A 20,899-nucleotide genomic window follows, 5' to 3' on the forward strand; every position below is an offset into this window, starting at 1 on the left:
CCTGGCAGAGGCAACTCCCGCCTCCTCTCCCTAGCAGGTCTGCTGACCCACGCTAGGTGAGCCCAGCAGCCTTTCCCCTCAACGCCTGCCGTCCTGCCACTCCTGCCTCTGCCCTGGTCAGCAGTTCCCTCTGAGCACACTCCTGCCCAGCCTGTCTGCTCCAGCAACGTTGCCCAGGGGCTCCTCTTCCACCTGGGCATCAGCGCGGCTGGACGGCTCAGGCCTGACCACGCCCCTCCCCAGGTCAGGGGCCCGTCTCCAGAGCGATTCCTCTACTGTGTTTGGTCGCAGCCTCACTCTCAGGTGCCTGAAGTTCGTCTTCCAGCCACTGTGAGGGCAGCCTCATTGGCTCCCCTAGCCTGGGCTCCAGACCAGCACTTTCCGGGAGCTTCTGCACAGCTCCAAGCAAGGTCTGCGGGCACCACAGACTCGGGGTTTCAGAAGCTGCAGTTACCCTAGCAACTCCTCAAGGAACTTCCCCAGAGCATGCTCTACAAAACTGGGAGGACCGGCCATCTGTCCCCCTGCAGACCATCCACCTCACTCGCCACCCACGCTCCCTCACAGGAGGCCCCGTGTGGCTGTGCGACACCCAGACCAGCCCTCATTTCTCTATCTGAAATTGGTTTTGATTTAGCGAAACGACTGGATGTCACTGAGTACCTCCAAGCCTGCGGGTCAGTGGCGCCAACACAGGCTTCTACCAGTCACTGGGAAATGCCCTTGACGACTAGGCCAAGACTGGGGCCCAAGGACGGTAGAATGTGCCAGACCTAAATTCCACGGGAGGAATGTTGAAAGAGCGATCCAGACCACATCTGATGGGGACAGAGGTGGCAGCAAGCCCTGCCCACAGGGACGACCGTGATGCACAAGATGAAGTTCAGCCAGGCAACGGAGCACGAGCAGAGGCTCCTGACGGAGAGGGAGACGTCCCCGTCTAAGGACACAGGTAAGCATGAACTCTCAGGGCCGGGAGCCCAGAGCATGTGGAAGACAGAGCTAAGGGCAGTTGGGGCCCAATAGTCAAGGCTTTATAAAGAGGGGCTGGGGTTATAGCTCAGTTGGTAGAGTGCTTGCCTTATAAGCACAAGGCCCTGGGTTCAAATCCCCAGCACCCAAAAGAAAAAAAAAAATTAAAAAAAAAAAAGGCTTTATAAGGAAGGCAAAATACTTTAACTCAAGTTTTTAGGAAAAAAACCTAACTAGAATCGGTTCGTGAGAGGCAGTTGGGAGGCTTATGAGTGTATTTTGGAACAAGGAAAGCAGAGACCGACCCCAGGCCCCTGAGGCAACAGCTGAAGAGGAGCAAGGAGACAGGGCCAGCAACGTCCTCTGAGCACATGGCCCAGAGGTGACTGAGGCAGAGGCCCTGGGGGACCCTGGGGGCCCCGGTGGAACTGCTGTACTAGGAAGTCAGCATTTTCTGTTTGGAGAAGAGAAAAATCATTGCTTCCTCTTTCTGGCGCATCAGCAATGGTCTGGCCACTGGATCAGGCTGACCTCCCGGAGGCCACATCTGTCTCCCACCTCCCTGCAGCCATGGTGCTGCCAGGCATCTGTGTGCACATAGCAAGGTGTTCACCTGAAGGTGACCTTGACCCCAAGCCCGGGACACTCACCCTGCAGTAGTCCAACGTGGCAACGTACTCATAAGACCCCAGGGAAAGCTCGGGCTTCTCGTAGTGGTCCAGTCTTCTCCCGAGGTGGTCCAGATGTTGGAAGTAGAAGGGTGGGACTGATAAAAGAAAGGAAAAGAAAGCTACGTGCATGAACACAGACGGCTTAAGGAACTCTCAGAATTTATTATGGAGGAAAGGAGTTAGCGTGAGAAAAACAAGTTCTACGGCTGGAATACAGTGTGTTCCAAATGCCCACTCCTTCAAACGCATTCCTGGGAAAGTATAAGGATGTTCCTGAAAACCCCTTGACCCTTCTATAAGTTATTGAGGACATGCATGATCTGGAGCAACCTAGAGAAACAGAATGAAAGTACTTTTGATATAACATAACCCCAACCAACACTGCAAAAAGAGTATTTAAAAAAAAGTGTTGTTTTTAAGTCTTTGCAACCCAAATATTTAATGGTCCATATTTAATTAAATCTTTCTAAAAGAATTCTGAGATTTCTGTTTGAAATTTCACTATACCTCACAGAGATAAACTCTGGTTATTTGGGTTTACTATGAACTATGACACATTTATACTTTGATGAAGAATCGTCTTCAGCAGAGGTGAGTCTGCACAGTGATCTCTGAGCATTTGGTTTAAGAGTGCAGAGGATGGCTGCACTGGGAAAGACTTGGCTATGAGGTCTCAGCAGAACTCTGGCTCGATTCAAAGGCTCCGAAGGTCAGTTTGAAAGTAGTCACACACTGAACACTGCACACCTGAGTCCTGAAGTCTGCGGGAAAAGCCTGTGGTCAGAGGGTGCCTGCAGCAAGACTCAGGAGAGCTGGATACGCTGGCTTCAAGCACCCAGCGAGGAGCATCCCCACTCATAAAAACCACCAGAGCAAAGCGCTCGCTCTGAGACAGCAGCCCAGGGTTCCTCCTGTGAAGCACCACAGGGCTGTTTTGAAGAATTCACTGGAAGCCTGACTTTTCTATTCTCTTACAATCTCATGGTCGTTTCTTTTAAAATAAGTTGTATAAAGCACATATTTACATGTGGCTCCCTGAATATGGAAAATTCAATGCCTTATAGAGATTATAGGAGTGGACTCTGTAGGTCCACTGAGGCAGGGGGATGGCACATTCAAGGCAGCCTCAGCAACTTAGTGAGATCCTGACTCAAAATAAAATAGAAGGAGCTGGGGCGTAGCACATTAAGCACCTGCCTAGCACCTGCCTAGCATGCCTGAGACCCAGGCCCCCCGCATCCGGCACCAAGCAGATGTGCAGTTGCAGAGGAGCCCGAAGTCCCCGCAGGCACCTGCCATGGTGTTGTGGGAAAGACTCTCAAGGCCAGTCTCCAGCCTCTCTGTTGGACAAGGCCAGGGACCATGTGTGACTGTGGAGGGAAATGGATCCAGCAGAGCGCCCCACAGAGAATCTAGAAGCCAAGAAGCAAGCCCACAGTGACACAGGAAGAAAACTGAGCTCACAGCCCTCAGAGCACCCAATGCTGAGGGAGACAACCAGGCAGACCAGGTCCAATCCCAGGGCCAGTGTGGAGCCAGAGAACACCCACACCAGTAATTGTCACGTTGTTACAAACTGTAACCAAGACCAACTGGGAATGTCCTCAGCAACAGGGTGTGCATTCAACACCAGAGGGTAAAACGGGATGAACGTGGCGTGGTTACGCCTCTGCATGTGCACAGCTGTTTCATCGTCACCAGATGAAGCTGCAAACAGGACTGTGGAAGGCACCTCCCGAGACGTTCCTTTTATACGAGCACAGGCTCACACCAGAGGAGCACGTCTACGCAGTGTTAGATCCCCTCCCGTTCCTTAGCTTTTCCTGAGGCCAGCAAGCTCACTTCAGGACAAAAGAGCAATCCCCACTGACTGTCACTTGAGCTCAGGAGTGGAAGCTCATCTTGCCTCCAGCTGCAGCTTTGTGGAAGGGGACTACCCTCCTTTTGAGTTCACAACTTCCACATGGGTTTGAGCTGTTACCTAAGCTAAGAGGGACGTGGGCTAAGAGGGACGTGGATTTCCCAGACACCTAGTTTCCAGGGGAATCATGAGAGGGCGCTACTCAGAAACCAACGCTGCTGTCTTCCCACCAGGTGGTAAAGTGCCTGCAGGTTTAAATGAAGGGCTTCCCCAGAGAGCACTCGGCATCACTTACCGTCATTCACACAGTTGCAAAACCCACACTGATACCTCCTGCCGCCCTCGATGAACTGCATGAAGGGACACATGTAGGCCTTGCACCTGTTGCACCTGACTGGCCCGTTCTCTCCGTGGTTCACCAGGTAGAGGGGCGTCTACAAGAAGAGGAAGACTCCATGAGGCGACAGGCACAGGGCTTCTCAGCAGGACCACCGAGGCCCACTACGGGCTCTTCCACACCCAGCCTTTGCTAGGACAGTGAGGAATCCTCACTTGATACACTTGAGTTCAAAGCAATACCCAACAAAAACTCATTTAAACTCATATCTCACTGATAAGCACAAGACATCTTGTTTATAAGCACGTTGAGTCCAGGTGCACACACACCTGCCGGTACCTGTGTGGGGAGAGGGCATAATGGTGCAGGTGACCATTGTGCTCGCACTAGAAGGCCCTGCACACCTGCATCATGCACGTGCTCAGTTTCCTTATGATTGTGAGTAAGGAGGACCAGCCCTGGTTTTAGAAGGTCCTGCTCTGCAGAGCGGATTGTGGTCAGGTGGTTCCCTCGAGGCGCGTGCAATGCGCCACCTGGAGCAGCCGAACCGTGTGCCTTCCCACACCAGGGCAGAGCTCGGCGCTCTCCCCACGCGCTGGTGCCTGGCCAGATCCAGCAGCGCATGCCGCCTGCTCCTCCACAACCCAGGCAGGAAGCACCAGAGAGAACAAGGCAGCCTTCGAGTGAAACCAGAGACCCTTCTCATCTTTCAAACGGCCTCGCAGAACAATGGTGAGGAAAGCTGGAGACAGGCAGGTCTTGGCATGTCAGTGAGATGAAAAGTAAAGCAGACTGCTTCTCAGGGGAGGCCTGCAGCCGGAGGGAGGGCTGTGGGTCATCAGGCCCTTTCCTGCTAGACCCTTGGAAAACGAGGCTTGCTCTTGTCCTGCCTGCACATTCCATGTGAAAACTGATCCCCAGCTGAGGGTGCAGGAGTCGTGAGGCCCCAGAGCAGAGGGAATGAACGAATGGACGGACACAGGCAGGTCTAGTGCAACAGACACAAGAGCCGAGGAAGGGCTGGAAAGTGCATTCAGGCCTCCACGGGCCCCAGCACTGTGCCTGCTCCCTGCAGGAGGCGGGAGGACAGGGTTTCCTTCCAAATGCATCTCTTCTTTTTCTTTCTTTCAGGGATAGAATCCAGGGGTGCTTAACAAATGAGCCACACCCCAGCTCTTTTATTTAATTATTTTTAAAATTTGGAGACAGGGCCTCCCAAGTTGCTGAAGCTGACTTTGAACTTGGGATCCTTTGACCTTGGCCTCCGCAGCCACTTGGATCAAGGTGTGAGCCCCCAGGCCCAGCTGGAGGGGGTCTTCTGACCCAGCCAGTGGACATGGCTCTGGTGCTCCACTGGAGGGCTGAGATGAAAGGAGAGCAGAGAACAGCAAGCTGCGCAGGATGAGCGCAGACGGCTGGACTGTGTGCCTGTGCTCCCTACTCCACTCTCTCGCAAGTGCGCATGTGTGTGTATGTGTGTGAGTACTTATGTGCAGTGCACGTGCATGTGTGTATGTGTGTGCATGCATGTGTGCACATGTGTGAGTGTGTGCATGCACTTATGTGTGCCTGTGGTGCAGGGGTGGAGCCAGGCCTAGGCATGCTAAGCATGCACCCCCCACAGAGTCACACTCCCAACCCAGAGTGTCTTCGTCCTTACCTGGAGGGCCACAGCTGGGTAAGTGTGAGATGGGAGTGAGGTCCCAGAAGCTAACCTAATAGTTACACAAAATGTTGTCCTGAAACTGATCTAGAAGACAGAATCTACCTCTCAAGAGACTTAGATATGATCTACCATAAGCAGTGGAGAGGCAGAGTGGATTTTTAAACTTGTTAGGAATTTGCTCCACATGTATATTCATACACACAAATTCACTGTACCCGCTCGTTCATGCAGACCTCTGGTATGAAAGACACAGATGCAGTGAACCCACAGTATGTGTGACTGTAAGGCACAACTTAAACATGATTTGGAAAGAAAGGCGAGGAGTGACAAGTCCTTGCACAGTAAGAAAGGACCTGATGAGAGGGCAGAAGATAGGGCACTGAAAACAGGCCAGGGACACTGAGCCTTTGGTGGAGGACAAGGACAGTGGGCCATGGGGATGTGCACTGGGTGTGGTGGCTGCTGATCTCACTGCTGCAGCCCCGTGCTGCTCCAGGCTCAGCCAGATGCAGAAATCCTGCAGGCTGCTTTCACTCTTGCCAAATTTGCTTTCCTTGTGTTTTATTCTCCAAGAGTGAAGAGACTGATCAAGTCCCTAAGAGACTCTAGAAATAAAAGGATGGAATTATGTTTCAGAGAAGCCAGAGGTAGGGGAAGGAAATCTGCCTTTTTCCACTATGATTCTCAAAGGCAACCCGACCCCATATTACTGTGAACTGTCAGCAGCCAACACCTGAGAATTCCAAAGTGGGCAGAGTCCAGCTTCCAGAACTGAAAACAGTTGTCCAGGGGCCAACTGGAGTCGAGCCATGCCTCTGCCCAGGCTACTAAATACCTGCATTTCTCCTACTTCCATTCTTTTGCAAAGCAGATGATGGACGGGTAAGCAAAATAGAACACACATTTCCCACAAGGACAGCGACACCCAAGAACCCCTGACAAACATGCAGCAGAAAAGACGCAATAAAAGATTTCTTCTGCAAACAAGAACTCAGGATTTCCTGGCAGAAGCAATCCTCTCCAGACACAGACTTCTTACTCTTCTAAACTCGCACACATCACAACAAAACACAAAACAGTAAGAGCAGTCAAGGGCTTGGCCTCACACCACACAGTAACATGAACTGCATGCATTCCAAAGACATGAACTGGGAAGAAACTATGGAGAGACGTGATTAATGACTCAGATGCCATGAGACAGCACAACCTTTCCAGAACCAAGAAAAACCCACCACCTTGGGGACACCCACCATGGGTTCCATCCACCATGGACCTGGGAGAACACTCAAGGCAGTTGCAGAAGCCCAGAAAGACTTTCCCAGAGGGAGTCATCCCACACTCCTGTGGTGCAATGGACTCATTATGACAGATTAAAAGAACGTGGAGTGTGCAGTTTCTTTATACCCATGGGGCTGCACTGGACGTGTGAAGAATTACTTCCAAATTATGGTGTGCTACTTGCTAATTCACCATTGACCATGGGGCCACACTCCAATCATTTAAGGCATACCCAGTTAGCGACACATTAAAAACATAGTAGACACCTCTGAAAGCAAGACAAATATAAACCCATTGTTACCAGCACACTGCCCAGACACACACAGGAAGACACGAATTCAGACTTCCAAAGGCTCACAGGATAGCACTGCACGCAGGAAGGGCATTCTGAGTGGAAGACACGGCACAGAGCTAACTGACGACAGAGTCAGGCAGGACCTGGATCACAGGTTATAATTTATGATTTTTACCTGTAGAAGGATCCTGGAAGGGCACATTTTTCAGCAAAACACCCAGGAAACAGCCTAACACCATGGGGCAAGAGAATGCCCACACGTAGCTGTAGATGTACCATGTCAACCTTGCTGTGTTGACCACACCTCCCCAGGACCCTCACACATGTGCCAGGGGTGCCAGGGTGACACACGCGTGTGCAGGGTGCTGGGATACGACACGCATGTGCAGGGGTGCCAGGGTGACACACGCGTGTGCAGGGTGCTGGGATACGACACACATGTGCAGAGGTGCCAGGGTGACACACGCGTGTGCAGGGTGCTGGGATATGACATGCATGTGCAGGGGTGCCAGGATGACACAAGCATATGCAGGGTGCTGGGATACGACACACATGTGCAGGGGTGCCAGGGTGACACATGCATATGCAAGGTTCTGGGATGAGACACGTGTGCAGGGGTGCCAGGGTGACACAAGCATATGCAGGGTTCTGGGATGAGACACGTGTGCAGGGGTGCCAGGGTGACACATGCATATGCAGGGTTCTGGGATGAGACACATGTGCAGGGGTGCCAGGGTGACACACACGTGTGCAGGGTGCTGGGATACGACACACATGTGCAGGGTTGCCAGGGTGACACACGTGTGCAGGGTGCTGGGATATAACGTGGTGTGCAGGGGTGCAGGATGAGATGTATTTGCAGAGGGTGTCAGAGAGCAGCACGCAGCAGCCACAAAGCTACCTGCACTGCGACCTCATAAACCCAACCACCTCTGATTAGATCACCTACAAACCAACACTGACAAGAGTGGCACAGTTTTAGGAAGGATGACTTGTCACAGCTGAAGTCATGCCACTTTGCACAATGTTTGCAGAAAACAACACCCTGCAGGTAACCATTCGAGGAAGCCCTGCCAGGCTTGCAGCACAGGGAATAACAGCAAGTTTAGCAGTTTCAGGGATAGAAGAAGAAATCCAGGAAGTTAAGACAACACTGTGCCAGACACAACAGCCACTAGAAGGAGCACAGCCGGGGTCTTCTCACCCTGACAGCTGGATCAGCACAGCAGCAGCACACAGACCCCTCCAGGCCCTGGTGCTCGGCGGCAGTAGGCTGCTCAGGGCTTGCCATTCAGCATCCAGGTAGCACACGGCTGACACTGCGCCCCTTCACAGGGGTGCCACAACATGTGATGACCACGAAGGTCAAACCTCAGCCAGGGGAGATCTGTCACATACAGCATGATGCTCGATTAACCAAGAAGTGGTCACACATGGTCATGTTGAGCAACCTCCCCAACCACAGACACGGCAGCAGCACCTGCAGATGTCGGGACACAGGAAACCGTGTGGCCACTGAGCCACGCGCCAGTGGCTGAGGTGCGGCATCGCCACCACACTCAGGTCAGATGCTCATGTCATGAACTCAGGACATGTGGCGTGGACAAACGTGATCAATGTTACTGTGAATAGAAAACCTGACCTCACCTCCTGGGCCCAAGAAATGTCCTGCAGGGACCTTCCTCAACCACGGCATGGTAGAACCCAAGGATTCTGTGGGTCCACCTGACACACAAGGACACTGGTATTCACACAACCAGGAGGAATTCAAAAGAGCATCCAATGCCTTCCACAAACAATAAGCTGCTGTCAGGAATTCAACTGAGCTTACCAAACATGCTGTTGCAGTGCTAAATGCAAATTTAATTGCACTTGAAAAAGATATAAAAAAATAAAAAAAGATTAAATATCACAAATATTTTTCGGAAAACTGATTTTGATGCACTTGATTTATTTTCTTTTTGCTTACCCTCTTGCAGTTATTTAGCTTGTTTTATCTATGGAAGTATATTTTTCTTTAAAATAAATTCAGAAAATATTCTGGCAAAAAAAAAAAAAGAAGTAAAAAATATTGATGGCATCCTGCAAAAGGCATGTTCTTCCAGTTAGCTGGGAAATCCTTCAACACACACACCACACACAGGTTTATGGTCCGACTGGAACTGCTGGATCAGGACTGGTTGGTATAACCTCACCAGCACAATTTGGTCTTATCTGAAAGAAACATTGCTCACTATTGGCAATAGTAGTTGGATCCTATTTGCTCAAAACTTGCATGTCAGCCATTGTACAGCATCATGTAGAAAAAACAATCTGAGATTACTCTCCATTCAGAGACTTTAGGCTCATATTCTCAGGAATCAGGGTGTGGATCATGGAGAGAAGGTTGTGCCTTGATGCAAGTTATTCTTGATATATAGAATAGCAGCTCTCAGTCTGTGCTGTCCTGAGTGACTCCATGGTGTGTAGAACAGCAGCTCTCAGGCTGTGCTGCCCTGAGTGACTCCATGGTGTGCAGAACAGCAGCTCTCAGGCTGTGCCTGCCCTGAGTGACTCCATGGTGTAGAACAGCAGCTCTCAGGCTGTGCCTGCCCTGGGTGACTCCACGTTGAAGAACAATGCTCTCAGGCTGTGCCTGCCCCAAGTGACTCCATGGTGTGCAGAACAGCAGCTCTCAGGCTGTGCCTGCCCCAAGTGACTCCATGGTGTGTAGAACAGCAGCTCTCAGGCTGTGCCTGCCCCGAGTGACTCCATGGTGTGCAGAACAGCAGCTCTCAGGCTGTGCCTGCCCTGAGTGACTCCATGGTGTGCAGAACAGCAGCTCTCAGGCTTTCTTGAGCCTGCGTTACTCCATGGTGTGTAACTGTAGTTTGCCCTGAGTGGATCCATTTTGAGTTCAAGAGCCAAGGTAGTATGAGCCATATCATATTTCTAGAAGTAAATGACCACCATCAGCTGGCACCACATAAGGCTCAAACTGAAGAATAATTTTATGTGCCAACTTATCAGACTAAATCAGGAGCACCTGGGCATGTGGACATCCCATGATGTCAGGAACACCAGACACAGGAGCTTATCAGCCTCATCAGGCACAACCCCTCACTCTAGACACAGAAGGAGAAGCCCCCAAGGCTGGACACAGCAGCACTTTCTCCCCATCACCTGGTCACTCATTCCAGGCTTTGCCCAGGCAAATCGCCACAGCAACGAACCTCCAATTTCCTGTTCCCATTGGGTTCCAGCAGTCCCTCCTGCCCATGGTGACCATGCCCAGCCCACTCCAAGCTGACGCTCCAAGCTGGTCCTCTGATCCTTAAACTGCCACCCACCTGGACCTCCGCCGTGACAGCTCTGCAGAGCTGCTGCATTACAGTCCTTCTCTGACCACCCAAAGTGGCTCGTAGACTCTGCCTTCCTCTCTCTCTCTGCCTGTGCCCTGGGCTCAGCACCCGGTGACCCTGCGGCCCTTTAACGCTTTCTTAGTCTTTCTGTGACCTAGTTACGTATCAGTGTGTGAAGTGTGTGACTGGGGTGTTCCAGATACCAGAGGTCAGGATTGGAATTACGAACCTGTGGCTGCCTGGTTCATGGCAGCAGGTGACCCACAGGTATCCAGTGAACTGCCCCCGATGGAAGTGGTGCAGCCTGGGATTCACTGTCACTCACTAAGTTCTGACACTGGACAGAGGGCGTGTGAGGTCTGCCTGAGTGACAGCTTGCACAGGAGAGCTGGGCTATGCAGTTGTTCACAGGAATTTCTAGTCATATGGGATTTCCATACAAATGGTAGCCATACGCCGAACGCACAGTGTAGCTGGACATGCAGGACAGCACCAGCCACACCCTTCTCCTGGGAAAGCCCGTGAACCGGCGACAAGCAGACAGCCTGAGACTGCTCCTGGCTCCTGGGCCTGTGTCCATGTGTGGCTACTACACACTAAGCTTTCAAGAAGGCACCCAATTCATATTGGTTTCCAAAATATCTTGATGAGAACTGTTTGTGGTTGTTTTGCCGATGCGTCCTTTACAATGAAGTAGGCCCTTTCACTACCACGTGATGGAACAAATGGCTACTCCTCACACGTTGGTGGCCTTGGATAAGATACAGAATGGGTTCTCAAGTGATGCTCCTCCCCATGGAGTTCGCTGGGCAGGTAAAGAGTTACAAGTGAAGTCTCTTCAGGAGACAGCCAAGGCAGGATGGGAGCTTTCGCTTCCTGAGCAACAGGCCTATCCTAAGACCAACTGCTGCCCAGGCACAGCTAGGACTCACTACCAGTTTAGAGTCCGTACTGTCTGGAGTTGGGCTACCCTGGTGTTTTGAGGTCTGTGCCCCTGAGGGAGCCCATTCAGCCCAGCCCTGACGGTGCTGGGTCCAGGGCTGAACTCTGTGGTCTTTGCCTTCAAGGAAACTAAGCAGTTGCGCAGGGTCAAAAGATTTCAGGAAAAGAAGTCTAAGATGACTCACAAGCCTGCAGGGAAAAGGCTCCTTGCTGAACCACCACCAGCAAGAGCAGGGAAGCTGTGCCGAGAGCAGCCTAGAACTCAAGGGGCTCATGCACAGGCCCTAGGATCCCGAGAGCTCCAGAAGCTCTGCCAGGGATCAGGGCTCAGGGCTCCAAGAGCAGCTCTGCCGCACCCTCCTGAGAAAGAGTGACCCTCACAGGCTGCCCTCCCCACAGGAGGGAGGGAGTCCAGAGCAAGCCCAGTTCCTGCCGCACCCTCCTGAGAAAGAGTGACCCTCACAGGCTGCCCTCCCCACAGGAGGGAGTCCAGAGCAAGCCCAGCTCCTGCCGCACCCTCCTGAGAAAGAGTGACCCTCACAGGCTGCCCTCCCCACAGGAGAGAGTCCAGAGCAAGCCCAGCTCCTGCTGCACCCTCCTGAGAAAGAGTGACCCTCACAGGCTGCCCTCCCCACAGGAGGGAGTCCAGAGCAAGCCCAGCTCCTGCCGCACCCTCCTGAGAAAGAGTGACCCTCACAGGCTGCCCTCCCCACAGGAGGGAGGGAGTCCAGAGCAACCCAGCTCCTGCCGCACCCTCCTGAGAAAGAGTGACCCTCACAGGCTGCCCTCCCCACAGGAGGGACGGAGTCCAGAGCAAGTCCAGCTCCTGCCGCACCCTCCTGAGAAAGAGTGACCCTCACAGGCTGCCCTCCCCACAGGAGGGAGAGAGCAACCCCAGAGCAAGCCCAGCTCCTGCCGCACCCTCCTGAGAAAGAGTGACCCTCACAGGCTGCCCTCCCCACAGGAGGGAGTCCAGAGCAACCCCAGCTCCTGCGTGGGGACAGGGCTTCCTCAGAAGAGCTGAGAGGAGAGGCCACACTGTCAGGCATGCCCGCCTGTCAGCATGCAAAGGCACATGCCCAGAGCAGACATGCTCTCAAGTACAGCTTCCTCCAAAGTCAGATTTCAGGAATAAGCCACCAGCTGCTGTTCATTACTTTGGAAAAAGCACAGAGATTTCACCTCAGGACAAGTTTTCACAGAAGGAAAACTTCACGTTGGAGGGAAGACAGATAGCATTTGGCTAAATCAAATAGCCTGAGAGAATGGGCGCTGGGTCAGTGTGTGGGAGGTCCGCAGCTCCTCAGCAAGGCTGGGTTCACGTCCGGAAGCACCGGCTTCACTGTGCACTAACCGATGGTGAGGTTAGGCTCTGACCCCGGAGACACTACTGGGTTTTCCTCTGTTCCCTGCGTGTGTGGCCGGGAGAGGGTTCTGCTTCAGTCCAGCTGGACCCGGAGCACCTGTGGGGCTGAACCCTGCTGATTGGCAGCAAGGTGTTCCTTCATACACATCGCGGATTTCTTTCAGGATAAAAAGATCAGCTTTTCCTGATTATGAGAACGACAGCCTCAGACAGTGCGGCAGAGAGCGAGCGACTCCAGGGTGCAGCACCCACGGCGTGGTGGCCTCGACGCTGTTCATCAGCACTGGGTCATCTGCAGAGGCTGTGCATTTCTGCAGTCTGCACACATCGTGAACTGACACTACGCTAGAGGACCAGGCTGCTGGGCAGCAGCAGGGACGCGCCCCGCGTGCAGGTGGAGGGAGGTGCAAAGCGGGCGCGGTGGCACCACACCAGGTGGGTCCTGCACAGGTGGTGGTGTGTGCTGCGGCAAGCATGCCTTAGGTACACGGAGTCACAGGATGGTGGGGCCATCCTGCAGGGGCAGCAGCAACGGCAGGAAGGGCCGATTCTCACTGTGCCCTGTCCTCTCTGAATGTCATCATGTTGCCATGGACGCTTGCGTGTGAAGTGCGCACATGGAACCCACGAAGGGAGGGACACACCACAGGCATCAGTGTCTGCCATGAGAGGGAAGGGAAAGGAGAGGCCTGATAAAAGGGGGTGTCCACAGCCATGAAGTCACAGTTCTCTAAGAAGGCTACTGTAAGAAAGTTGACGGAATATCAACACTTGTTAGTCATGGGTGGTGTGCACTGAGTGTTGCACTATCCACTCACACTGCTCTTAGCAGTCCTATTCATGATGGCCAAAGAGTGAAAACAGCCAGGCATCCATCAATAAGAGACTAGGTGAGCACACTGGCATATCCACACAGTGAAACAGTAGTCAGCAGGAAACAAGAAGTCAACTATTATACAAGCAAGGGGATGGCGACTGTAGAACACTATGGGAGATCCTGTGCCAGCTGTGCCCCCATGACTCTAGCTGTATGTATGAAGTCCTAGACAAGCAAGACAAATCTCCGTGGAAAGAACAGGGGGAGGGAAGGGCTGTGTGAAGGGCTGACTGGGAAGCGTGAGGGACCTTCTGGGCTCACTGACGTTCTGCATTCCCTTAGCTTAGGCTGATGGCAGATGTATTTGTTGAAACTCAATGACTGTGTAAGATATGTATATTTTGTTGTAAATGAATTTTGCATCCAAAGGAAAAATAATCTGCAAGCAATTATTGACCACTATTTGACAACCTGCATGCCAGAGGTAAGTGTGCTCACACTGCCACTCACCTTGATACACACCCGGGAATAAAAAGGAGGCACCCGTGAAAAACAAGGGCAGTGAAATGGTCGTTCAGGTCTTTAGGTGGCAGGAATATAGATGTTCACTGTGGAATGCTTTCAAGTTTTCTGTATGCTTAAAATTTTTCGTCATAAAATGAAGAAAACAGCTTAAAATACTTCTATGAAGATAGTCTTTAAAATGTACACTTTAAAATGCAGCAAGTGGTCTGCCTCACCTGCAAAAGGTACTGTGGTTCTGAAGAAGGATGTACAGCCCTTCACTGAATGTGTGGGACCATGGTGGGAGGGGCAGGTACAAAAGGGGTGAGGTGAACACGGATGCTCTTCCTGGTTTGCAAATAGGAAGCCATGCCACAAGGAAGGCTGGCTTCCAGGAGCAGCTCAGACTCTCCCCGTGACCTACTGTAGCCCAGAGGCGGCAGCAGTGCCAGCACTCACGGGCAGGAAGCAGAGGTCCCGAGGGTGAGAGCCACTGTCCAGGGGACGTCACCTCTTCCTCTTCCTGTCCTCTGCTGATTTGGAGTGGCCCACCACCCGCGGTCCCCAGCCTCAGTGCTTCCACACCAGCTGGAGCATTGTGAAAGACGGGGCAGGTCTGCTGCCTTCTGCAGATGCCCCTATTCTTGCTTAGACAGGATTGTGTGTCTAAGACTGAAACTGGCAAACCACAGATTCAGGAGCAACTATGAAAGTTCTGCAACAGGTGGACTACTGAGCAATAGGGAATGCCCGCTGTGCTTGGTATGAGGGGCACTGCGGGGGGTAGAGCTCCTCTCCCTGCTGTTGGATCTGTGTGCTGGAAGCAGCTGCCACCAGTGGCTAGGAAAGGGTGGCAGCGGTGGAGGTGCACCCAGGCTATTTCAGCCTGACCAAACCCCTCAGGTGGCTCTCTCAGGTGGCTGCCCAAACCCACTGACAGACCCTCAGGTAGCTGACCAAACCCACTGATGGCACCCTCAGGTCACTGACCAAACCCACTGATGGCACCCTCAGGTCACTGACCAAACCCACTGACAGACCCTCAGGTAGCTGACCAAACCCACTGACAGACCCGCAGGTCACAGAGTTGAAATGCACACCAGTCTCTTTTCCCTTCTGGACCATATACTGGCTACCGCCTTCCAGGTCCATGTGGGCAGACCTCTGCACCCAAGCTTTGGGGTCTGCAGTGCATGGACATTTGCAGGCCTATTGCATCCCGGCAGGACTCAGACGTCAGGCCCTGAACAGGAGGGGCCAAGGGGCCTCGCCAGGCCCTGGGCTGTTGCCTGTGAGGGTCCACAAGTCCTACAGGTGTGCGTCCGTCAGAGCTTGGTGCACGAGATGGGAAGAGCACGGCCGTGAGACGTGGCCTTCCTAGTGACTCCAAGGACCCGGCGTCCTGGCGCCCTGGGTGATGCGGAAGGGCGCGGAGGAAGAGCCCCTGGCAGCACTCACCTCGTCAGCAGGGGGCGTGGCGAAGGGCTGGAGTACTGCGGCCAGCGGGACCTGTGCCTGCTTGGCCAGGTCGGAAGAGCTGGGGAAGCAGTAGGTGGTGCAGCGGATGTACCGAGGACTGGCGTGGCCTGCAACCCAGAGGGACACACGTGAGAGTCGGCTGGAAGAATTGCACCCTGACGCTGCAATGTCCCAGAGGCACTGCAGGTGATGCCTTGTTTGTAGAAGGCTCCTTTCTACAGAAATCTGCAGCCCACCTCCCGGGAGCCCTCTGAATCCTACTGCACACATCAATGGAGACACCGCCATTACGCTATCGTTTTCCATAGCAGGGTCTTCATGTGGACTCTGGACTTGGGAAGTGTTAGATTCAGTGAGACAGGAAACAAAGGGGCACAGAAACCTGGAGGACAGCACTCCCGTGGCCATCCTTCACCAGCTGCCCACCACTGGCTGGGAAGCCACCAGACCACTCTGATGATCAGGGACACTTTGTCAAACAGCATTCCATTTTGACTGTTTTTCCTAAACTCAGAAATTGAATTTAGAAATGAAAAGTCTACTTGTAACAAGAGTATTACTTCCAGGAACAGCCTAGTCCATTTTAATGTGTATTCTACCACATCTTTTATTCCATGCACACGTGCATGCTGAACATCTCGCACAACATAAGGAATATTGTTTTTTGGGGGGTGCTGGGGATCGAACCCAGGGCCTTGTGCTTGCAAGGCAAGCACTCTATCAACTGAGCTATCTCCCAGCCCTAAAGGATATTTTTAATCACTAGAAAACTTAACTAGAATCTTGAGATTTGCAGTGCACCACAAGCCAAAGCCCGTGGCCCTCAGCGAGGCCCACGGAGCCTGCTCTGTCTCTGGCCCTGGCCCAGGTGCTTCCTGTGGAGTTCAGTTCTGGCAGAGGTCATGGGTGATGAAACCCAGGCCTGCTGATGGACACAGAGTGGGACAAGGAGACAGAGACCCCTGGATGGGCTCAGGGCAGGGCAAGTGCTGGAAGGCAACGCTCGGCAGAGCTGGGAGCCAGCAAGGGATCGCCAGGCATGCTCAGCCTGGCAGGAGACAGAGGAGGCCCGCGTGGCCACACCACTGCTGGCCAGCAGCCGGCGACACCTTCAAGAAGCGGGGGGCAGGCCGCTCTCAAGACCCGCTGGTTCTCAGTCCAGGTACAATGAGAGCCATGGCTGGGCCTGAGCAGAGGGGTGTTCTTGGTGAGACCCTGTCCCTAAATAAAATACAAGAACGTTACTTTTAAAACAACCCTCTGCTCAAACTGGGTACAAAAAGGGCTGAGGATGTGGCTTAGTGGTTAAGTGTCCCTGGATTCAATCCCTGGTCCCCGCCCCTCAAAAGTAACATTCTTGCTGTAAGTAGGATTTTCATTTCTAAATTCAGGGCTCCCTCTGATGGCGATTTTGGAAATGGATGCAAGGGTGTGGGGAGCCAGAGAGGCTGAGGAGCTCTGGAGGAACAGCTAGCTTCTGCATGCTCTGAAGGTGCAGTGAGGTCTGGGGATGGGCCGGGGGACCTGGGGTGCAGCTGCGGGTGAGAGCAGGAGAGAGGGCCAGGTTAACCCAAGCCTTTGGCCTGAGGAACTAGGAGGATGTCAAAGTAGCCTCACCCAAGCAGGGACAGGCCGGGAGGAGGGCCACGGAGGAAGCATGTGGAGATCAGGAGCCTGGTTTAGGGCAGCCCACAGGCAGTGCCCGCAGGCCTGTGCTGAGTCTGCAGGGCTGGGAGGGTCAGGGCTCTAGGCACACAGTGGTGACTGAGCACAACACGAGGCTAGGAGTAAGGTAGCAGGACAAGGCCAGGGGCTCCAAGAAGGGCCAGAGGAGGAGAAGGGCTGAAGGGCGAGGAGATGGAAGATAGCGCGGCTGGCGAGGGCAGCCATGGCAGAGTGGCCAGACCCGGGGCCACCAGGCTCTCCAGCCGGGGCCTGAGGAGGGTGCGAGGAGTCGCAGGACAGTATTTACGTATGTATTAAACCAGATTGAGGAACTCAAGCAATTGTGCCACACTACCAGACTGACATGAAGTCGCCATTTTTAAGCAGCAACACTGGTGGAGAAAACCCAGCGGTTTCACGTAGCTCCGCCTAGTCATAGGGCTTTACAAACAGGAACTCTTCAGAGCAAGTGAGTGGCATGAACCACCTGGATGGAGCTCCAGAGCAACACGGGGCGCCCGTCAGCCTGACCCGCTCCCTGGGCCCCTGCCTCCGGCCCAGCTGGCACTGCCTCAGGAAGCCCGCAGGCAGCGCTGCTCTTCTGGCCACGAGCCCCCCACCCGCTAGAACGGCACACCCAGAGCCTCAGCCCCGGAGGATGCTTTTCCTGGTGCTGGGGAAGGAACCCTGGCCCAGAGTGTGCTGGGCACGGCTGGGGCAGCCATGAGGCTGCGTCTTCCCCTCGCCACAAGCGACGGGTGGCACAGAGTAAGGAAAGCCAAGCTGCCCAGTGCTGAGGGACACACTGGAGCCACAGCAGTAGGGGGCTCGGCCTGTCCTCCTCCTGGCGTGTGTGGGCAACCAGGACCCAAAGGTCAAAGGGCCCACCGGAAGACATCTCCAGACCAGAACCAGGTCTGCTAACCTCCCAAGAGCCTCTGCCCCTGTAAGGATGCCAGTCACCAGCTGAGGAGCCTAGGCGGGCGAGCGTCAGTTCAGACGTGGTTCAGAACAGAAGGTTCTGGAATGGAGACGCTGTGGCTGCCTGCACAGAAGCCCCAGGCTGCTGGGAGCAGAGGGGCTGTTCTCAGCTGTGCTGGGGCTCCCAGGCTGGCCAGAGGGCCCAAGGCTCACCGCCGGCGAGAACACTCAATAAAGACCTCTGAAAACAAGCACCTTGGTCCTGAATCACACAGTCCGTGGTGACCAGGGGCGGGACCTGGCCTCTGGTGTTGGTGGCATACACCTGTCCCCCTCTGGCAGCTCTGTCACTCTCGATCACCTGGATCTGGGGCGGGACACAGCAAGAGGAGTTAAAGGAAGCTGAGACCTCCGCCCCAGCCAGGCCTGACCCTCTCCTTCCCCGCCAGGGGCATTTCTAAGACCCCCGCCAGAGCCTGCCCTCACCGCAGCCCGCCCTGCACCCACCGCCTGCCCTCTCCCTGCATGCCTCCTGTGGATGCCCAGATGGGGACCCGGGCTCCTGCAGTCCAGGGCAGGGCAAATGCTAATGAACGAAGAGTCCTGGAACAGAACGAGAGTCCTTCCAGGGAGACAGCGCTTACTGGGCTGGGGACGGCATCCGGGTCCAGCTGCTTCGGGGGCTGTGGCCCAGCCATGCGCGCGGGACCTGCAGGGAGGCCTCCCGGGTAGGATGCGGGTGCGCCCATCTGCGGGCCGTAGCCGGCTGCTAGGAGAAGGGAAAGGAGGGTCATGCCCGCCGGCAGGGCCCGGGCCCCCTGCGGCGTGCTGGAGGGAGACCTTGCCTACTCGCCCTGCCAAGCGAGGGGCGCTCGCTGCTCCCTTCTGCCACCTGACAGTGAGCCACGGGCTCCTGGGAACCCAGGCCCAGCGCCTGCCCTTACCCTGCGGCGGGAAGGCGGCGCCGGCGGCCAGTGGGGGTGCGCCCGGGCCGTTCAGCGCAGTGGGTGGCGGCGGCAGCACCCGGGGGCCAGGCTGTAGAATGGAGGGCGCTGCGGGCAGTGGAGGGCCCTGGAATGCAGCAGGGCCCGTGGGGCCCGCACCGGGACCTGTGGGAGACAAGAGCTGTCGCTGAGCACAGCCTGGGCCTCTGACCACCAAGAGCAGCCACGTGGCCCAGGCCAGGAGAGGGCGGTTCATGGCATCTGTGCCTCACCCAGAGGTCCTCACTCGGCGATAAGACGCGATCTGGGGCACTCGGTAGGACTGGAAGGCTTACAAAGGGGAAAAGCGACATTGCTGATTTTAGTGAGAACAGGATACATTTTCACCCAGTAGCATTGAGTTTATGGGATGAATGAATTAACCGAGTGCAAAACCTAGAAAACGATATAGCAAACATTCTTACTATATAACCAGCATTACTCAGGTAATGTGCACATTCAATGAGGTATTTGCATCCTGGGCTTGTCTCCATCAAATGAATTTCTGAACTAAGTACAAATAACCAGAGAGAAGGGATGGGCCACTAGCATCCAATCTCTGTGGAAATAACTAGAAAGCCAGATTGTTTTCCTGCATCGTGGGAAATCGAGTTTTTTCTCTAAGAGTCCTTTAGGGGGAGACTCAAACAGGGCCTCCTGCACCCAAGGCACGCGCTCCACCTCTGAGCTACAGCCACAGCCCCAAGACCTACCCAGCTGAAATTAGTCAACTATAGGAAATATTCTGAGGACTTTTTAAAATTGATACTTCTAAAAAAATAAGTTTAAGCAAATTGAAACCTTCAACACAACCGATGTCTGACTGTCCTATCACCACAGTAGAGACTTCCTCAGTGGCTACACCTCTTCCAGGGGCAGCTCTCAGAACTTCACTCTGCTCTGCCTCACCAAGTCTGAGTTCTCTTCTTCCACTGTCTTCGCAGAATTTAAATGCACTGTGGGCCAGGGAGTATTTTATTTTTTATTTTGGGGATCCAAAATAAACAATGCAAGTTTGAAATCCCCTCATATTTCTCAAAATAATTCCTCTGCTCTAAAGTCTCTTTGTGAAATCAGTATTTTTGCCTTTTGTTGTTCTGGCACTAAATGCAGAGGACTCCGAGGCTCCTTCAGCTACCCTAAGGGCAGTGGCACCAGGAGGCACACTAAGCGCAGCCACACATCACGCCGTGAGTCATGCCCCACGGCCCAAAACACCACACGGCCATGGTGTGCCGGAGTCAGAGCCATCCCAAAATGAAGACCCCTCAGGGGAAGGGCCCAACACAAGGCCTTACCATGGCTGTCGAGCTGCATGGCCCCAAGCTGGCCGCCCAGCTGGACGACAGGTGGGGTGGACATGGGACTCGGGTAGGATGGCTGTGCAGAGGGCTGGTACGCGGAGGCCACATTGCCCACCGGCGCAGGGCCTGCAAACCTGGAGAGAGAGAGCATGCTAGTGCCGTCGCCTCATCGTAGGTGGCACAGAGCGAGCGTCCTGACCTCAAAGCCAAGCAAAGGGCGGGGGCGGGGAATGCCCAGGGTGCCAGGGTTAAGCCTGAGGTCCCTCCGCAGGAATCGCGTGGCACCTCCTCCCATGTCTCCACTCCCACCTTGAAATGTGTCCAGACAGAGAAAAGGACATTTCTGAGGTGAGCACAAAGCCGGCCTGCAGTCAGCACGGAAGCTGAGCCCACTGCAGTGGTGCGCAGACCAAGGCCGGTGGTCAAGGGCGGGTCGAGGAAACTGCACGGTCCAGGCCACCTTCCTGACAGTTCCGCTTACCCCACCATGCTACGAG

General features: G+C 54.1%; 1 protein-coding gene across 2 annotated transcripts in view; it reads right to left on the minus strand.

Annotated features, from left to right (window-relative positions):
- Window positions 1–20,899, minus strand: part of Sec24d (SEC24 homolog D, COPII coat complex component) — a 73,533-nt gene that overhangs the window by 24,630 nt on the left and 28,004 nt on the right. Inside the window, exons 4-10 of one of the 2 annotated variants that reach the window (XM_047566388.1) lie at window positions 20,397–20,536; window positions 19,060–19,224; window positions 18,760–18,881; window positions 18,371–18,482; window positions 15,509–15,636; window positions 3,800–3,938; window positions 1,623–1,738 (exon numbers count right to left, since the gene is read on the minus strand). In XM_047566388.1, coding sequence (XP_047422344.1) covers window positions 1,623–1,738; window positions 3,800–3,938; window positions 15,509–15,636; window positions 18,371–18,482; window positions 18,760–18,881; window positions 19,060–19,224; window positions 20,397–20,536 — 922 coding nt within the window. Of the gene's footprint in view, window positions 1–1,622; window positions 1,739–3,799; window positions 3,939–15,508; window positions 15,637–18,370; window positions 18,483–18,759; window positions 18,885–19,059; window positions 19,225–20,396; window positions 20,537–20,899 lie in introns of both variants that reach the window. The other variant, XM_047566387.1, reaches the window with a different exon arrangement.

This window comes from Sciurus carolinensis, chromosome 10 (genome assembly GCF_902686445.1).
Source record: "Sciurus carolinensis chromosome 10, mSciCar1.2, whole genome shotgun sequence".
NCBI lineage: Eukaryota > Metazoa > Chordata > Mammalia > Rodentia > Sciuridae > Sciurus > Sciurus carolinensis.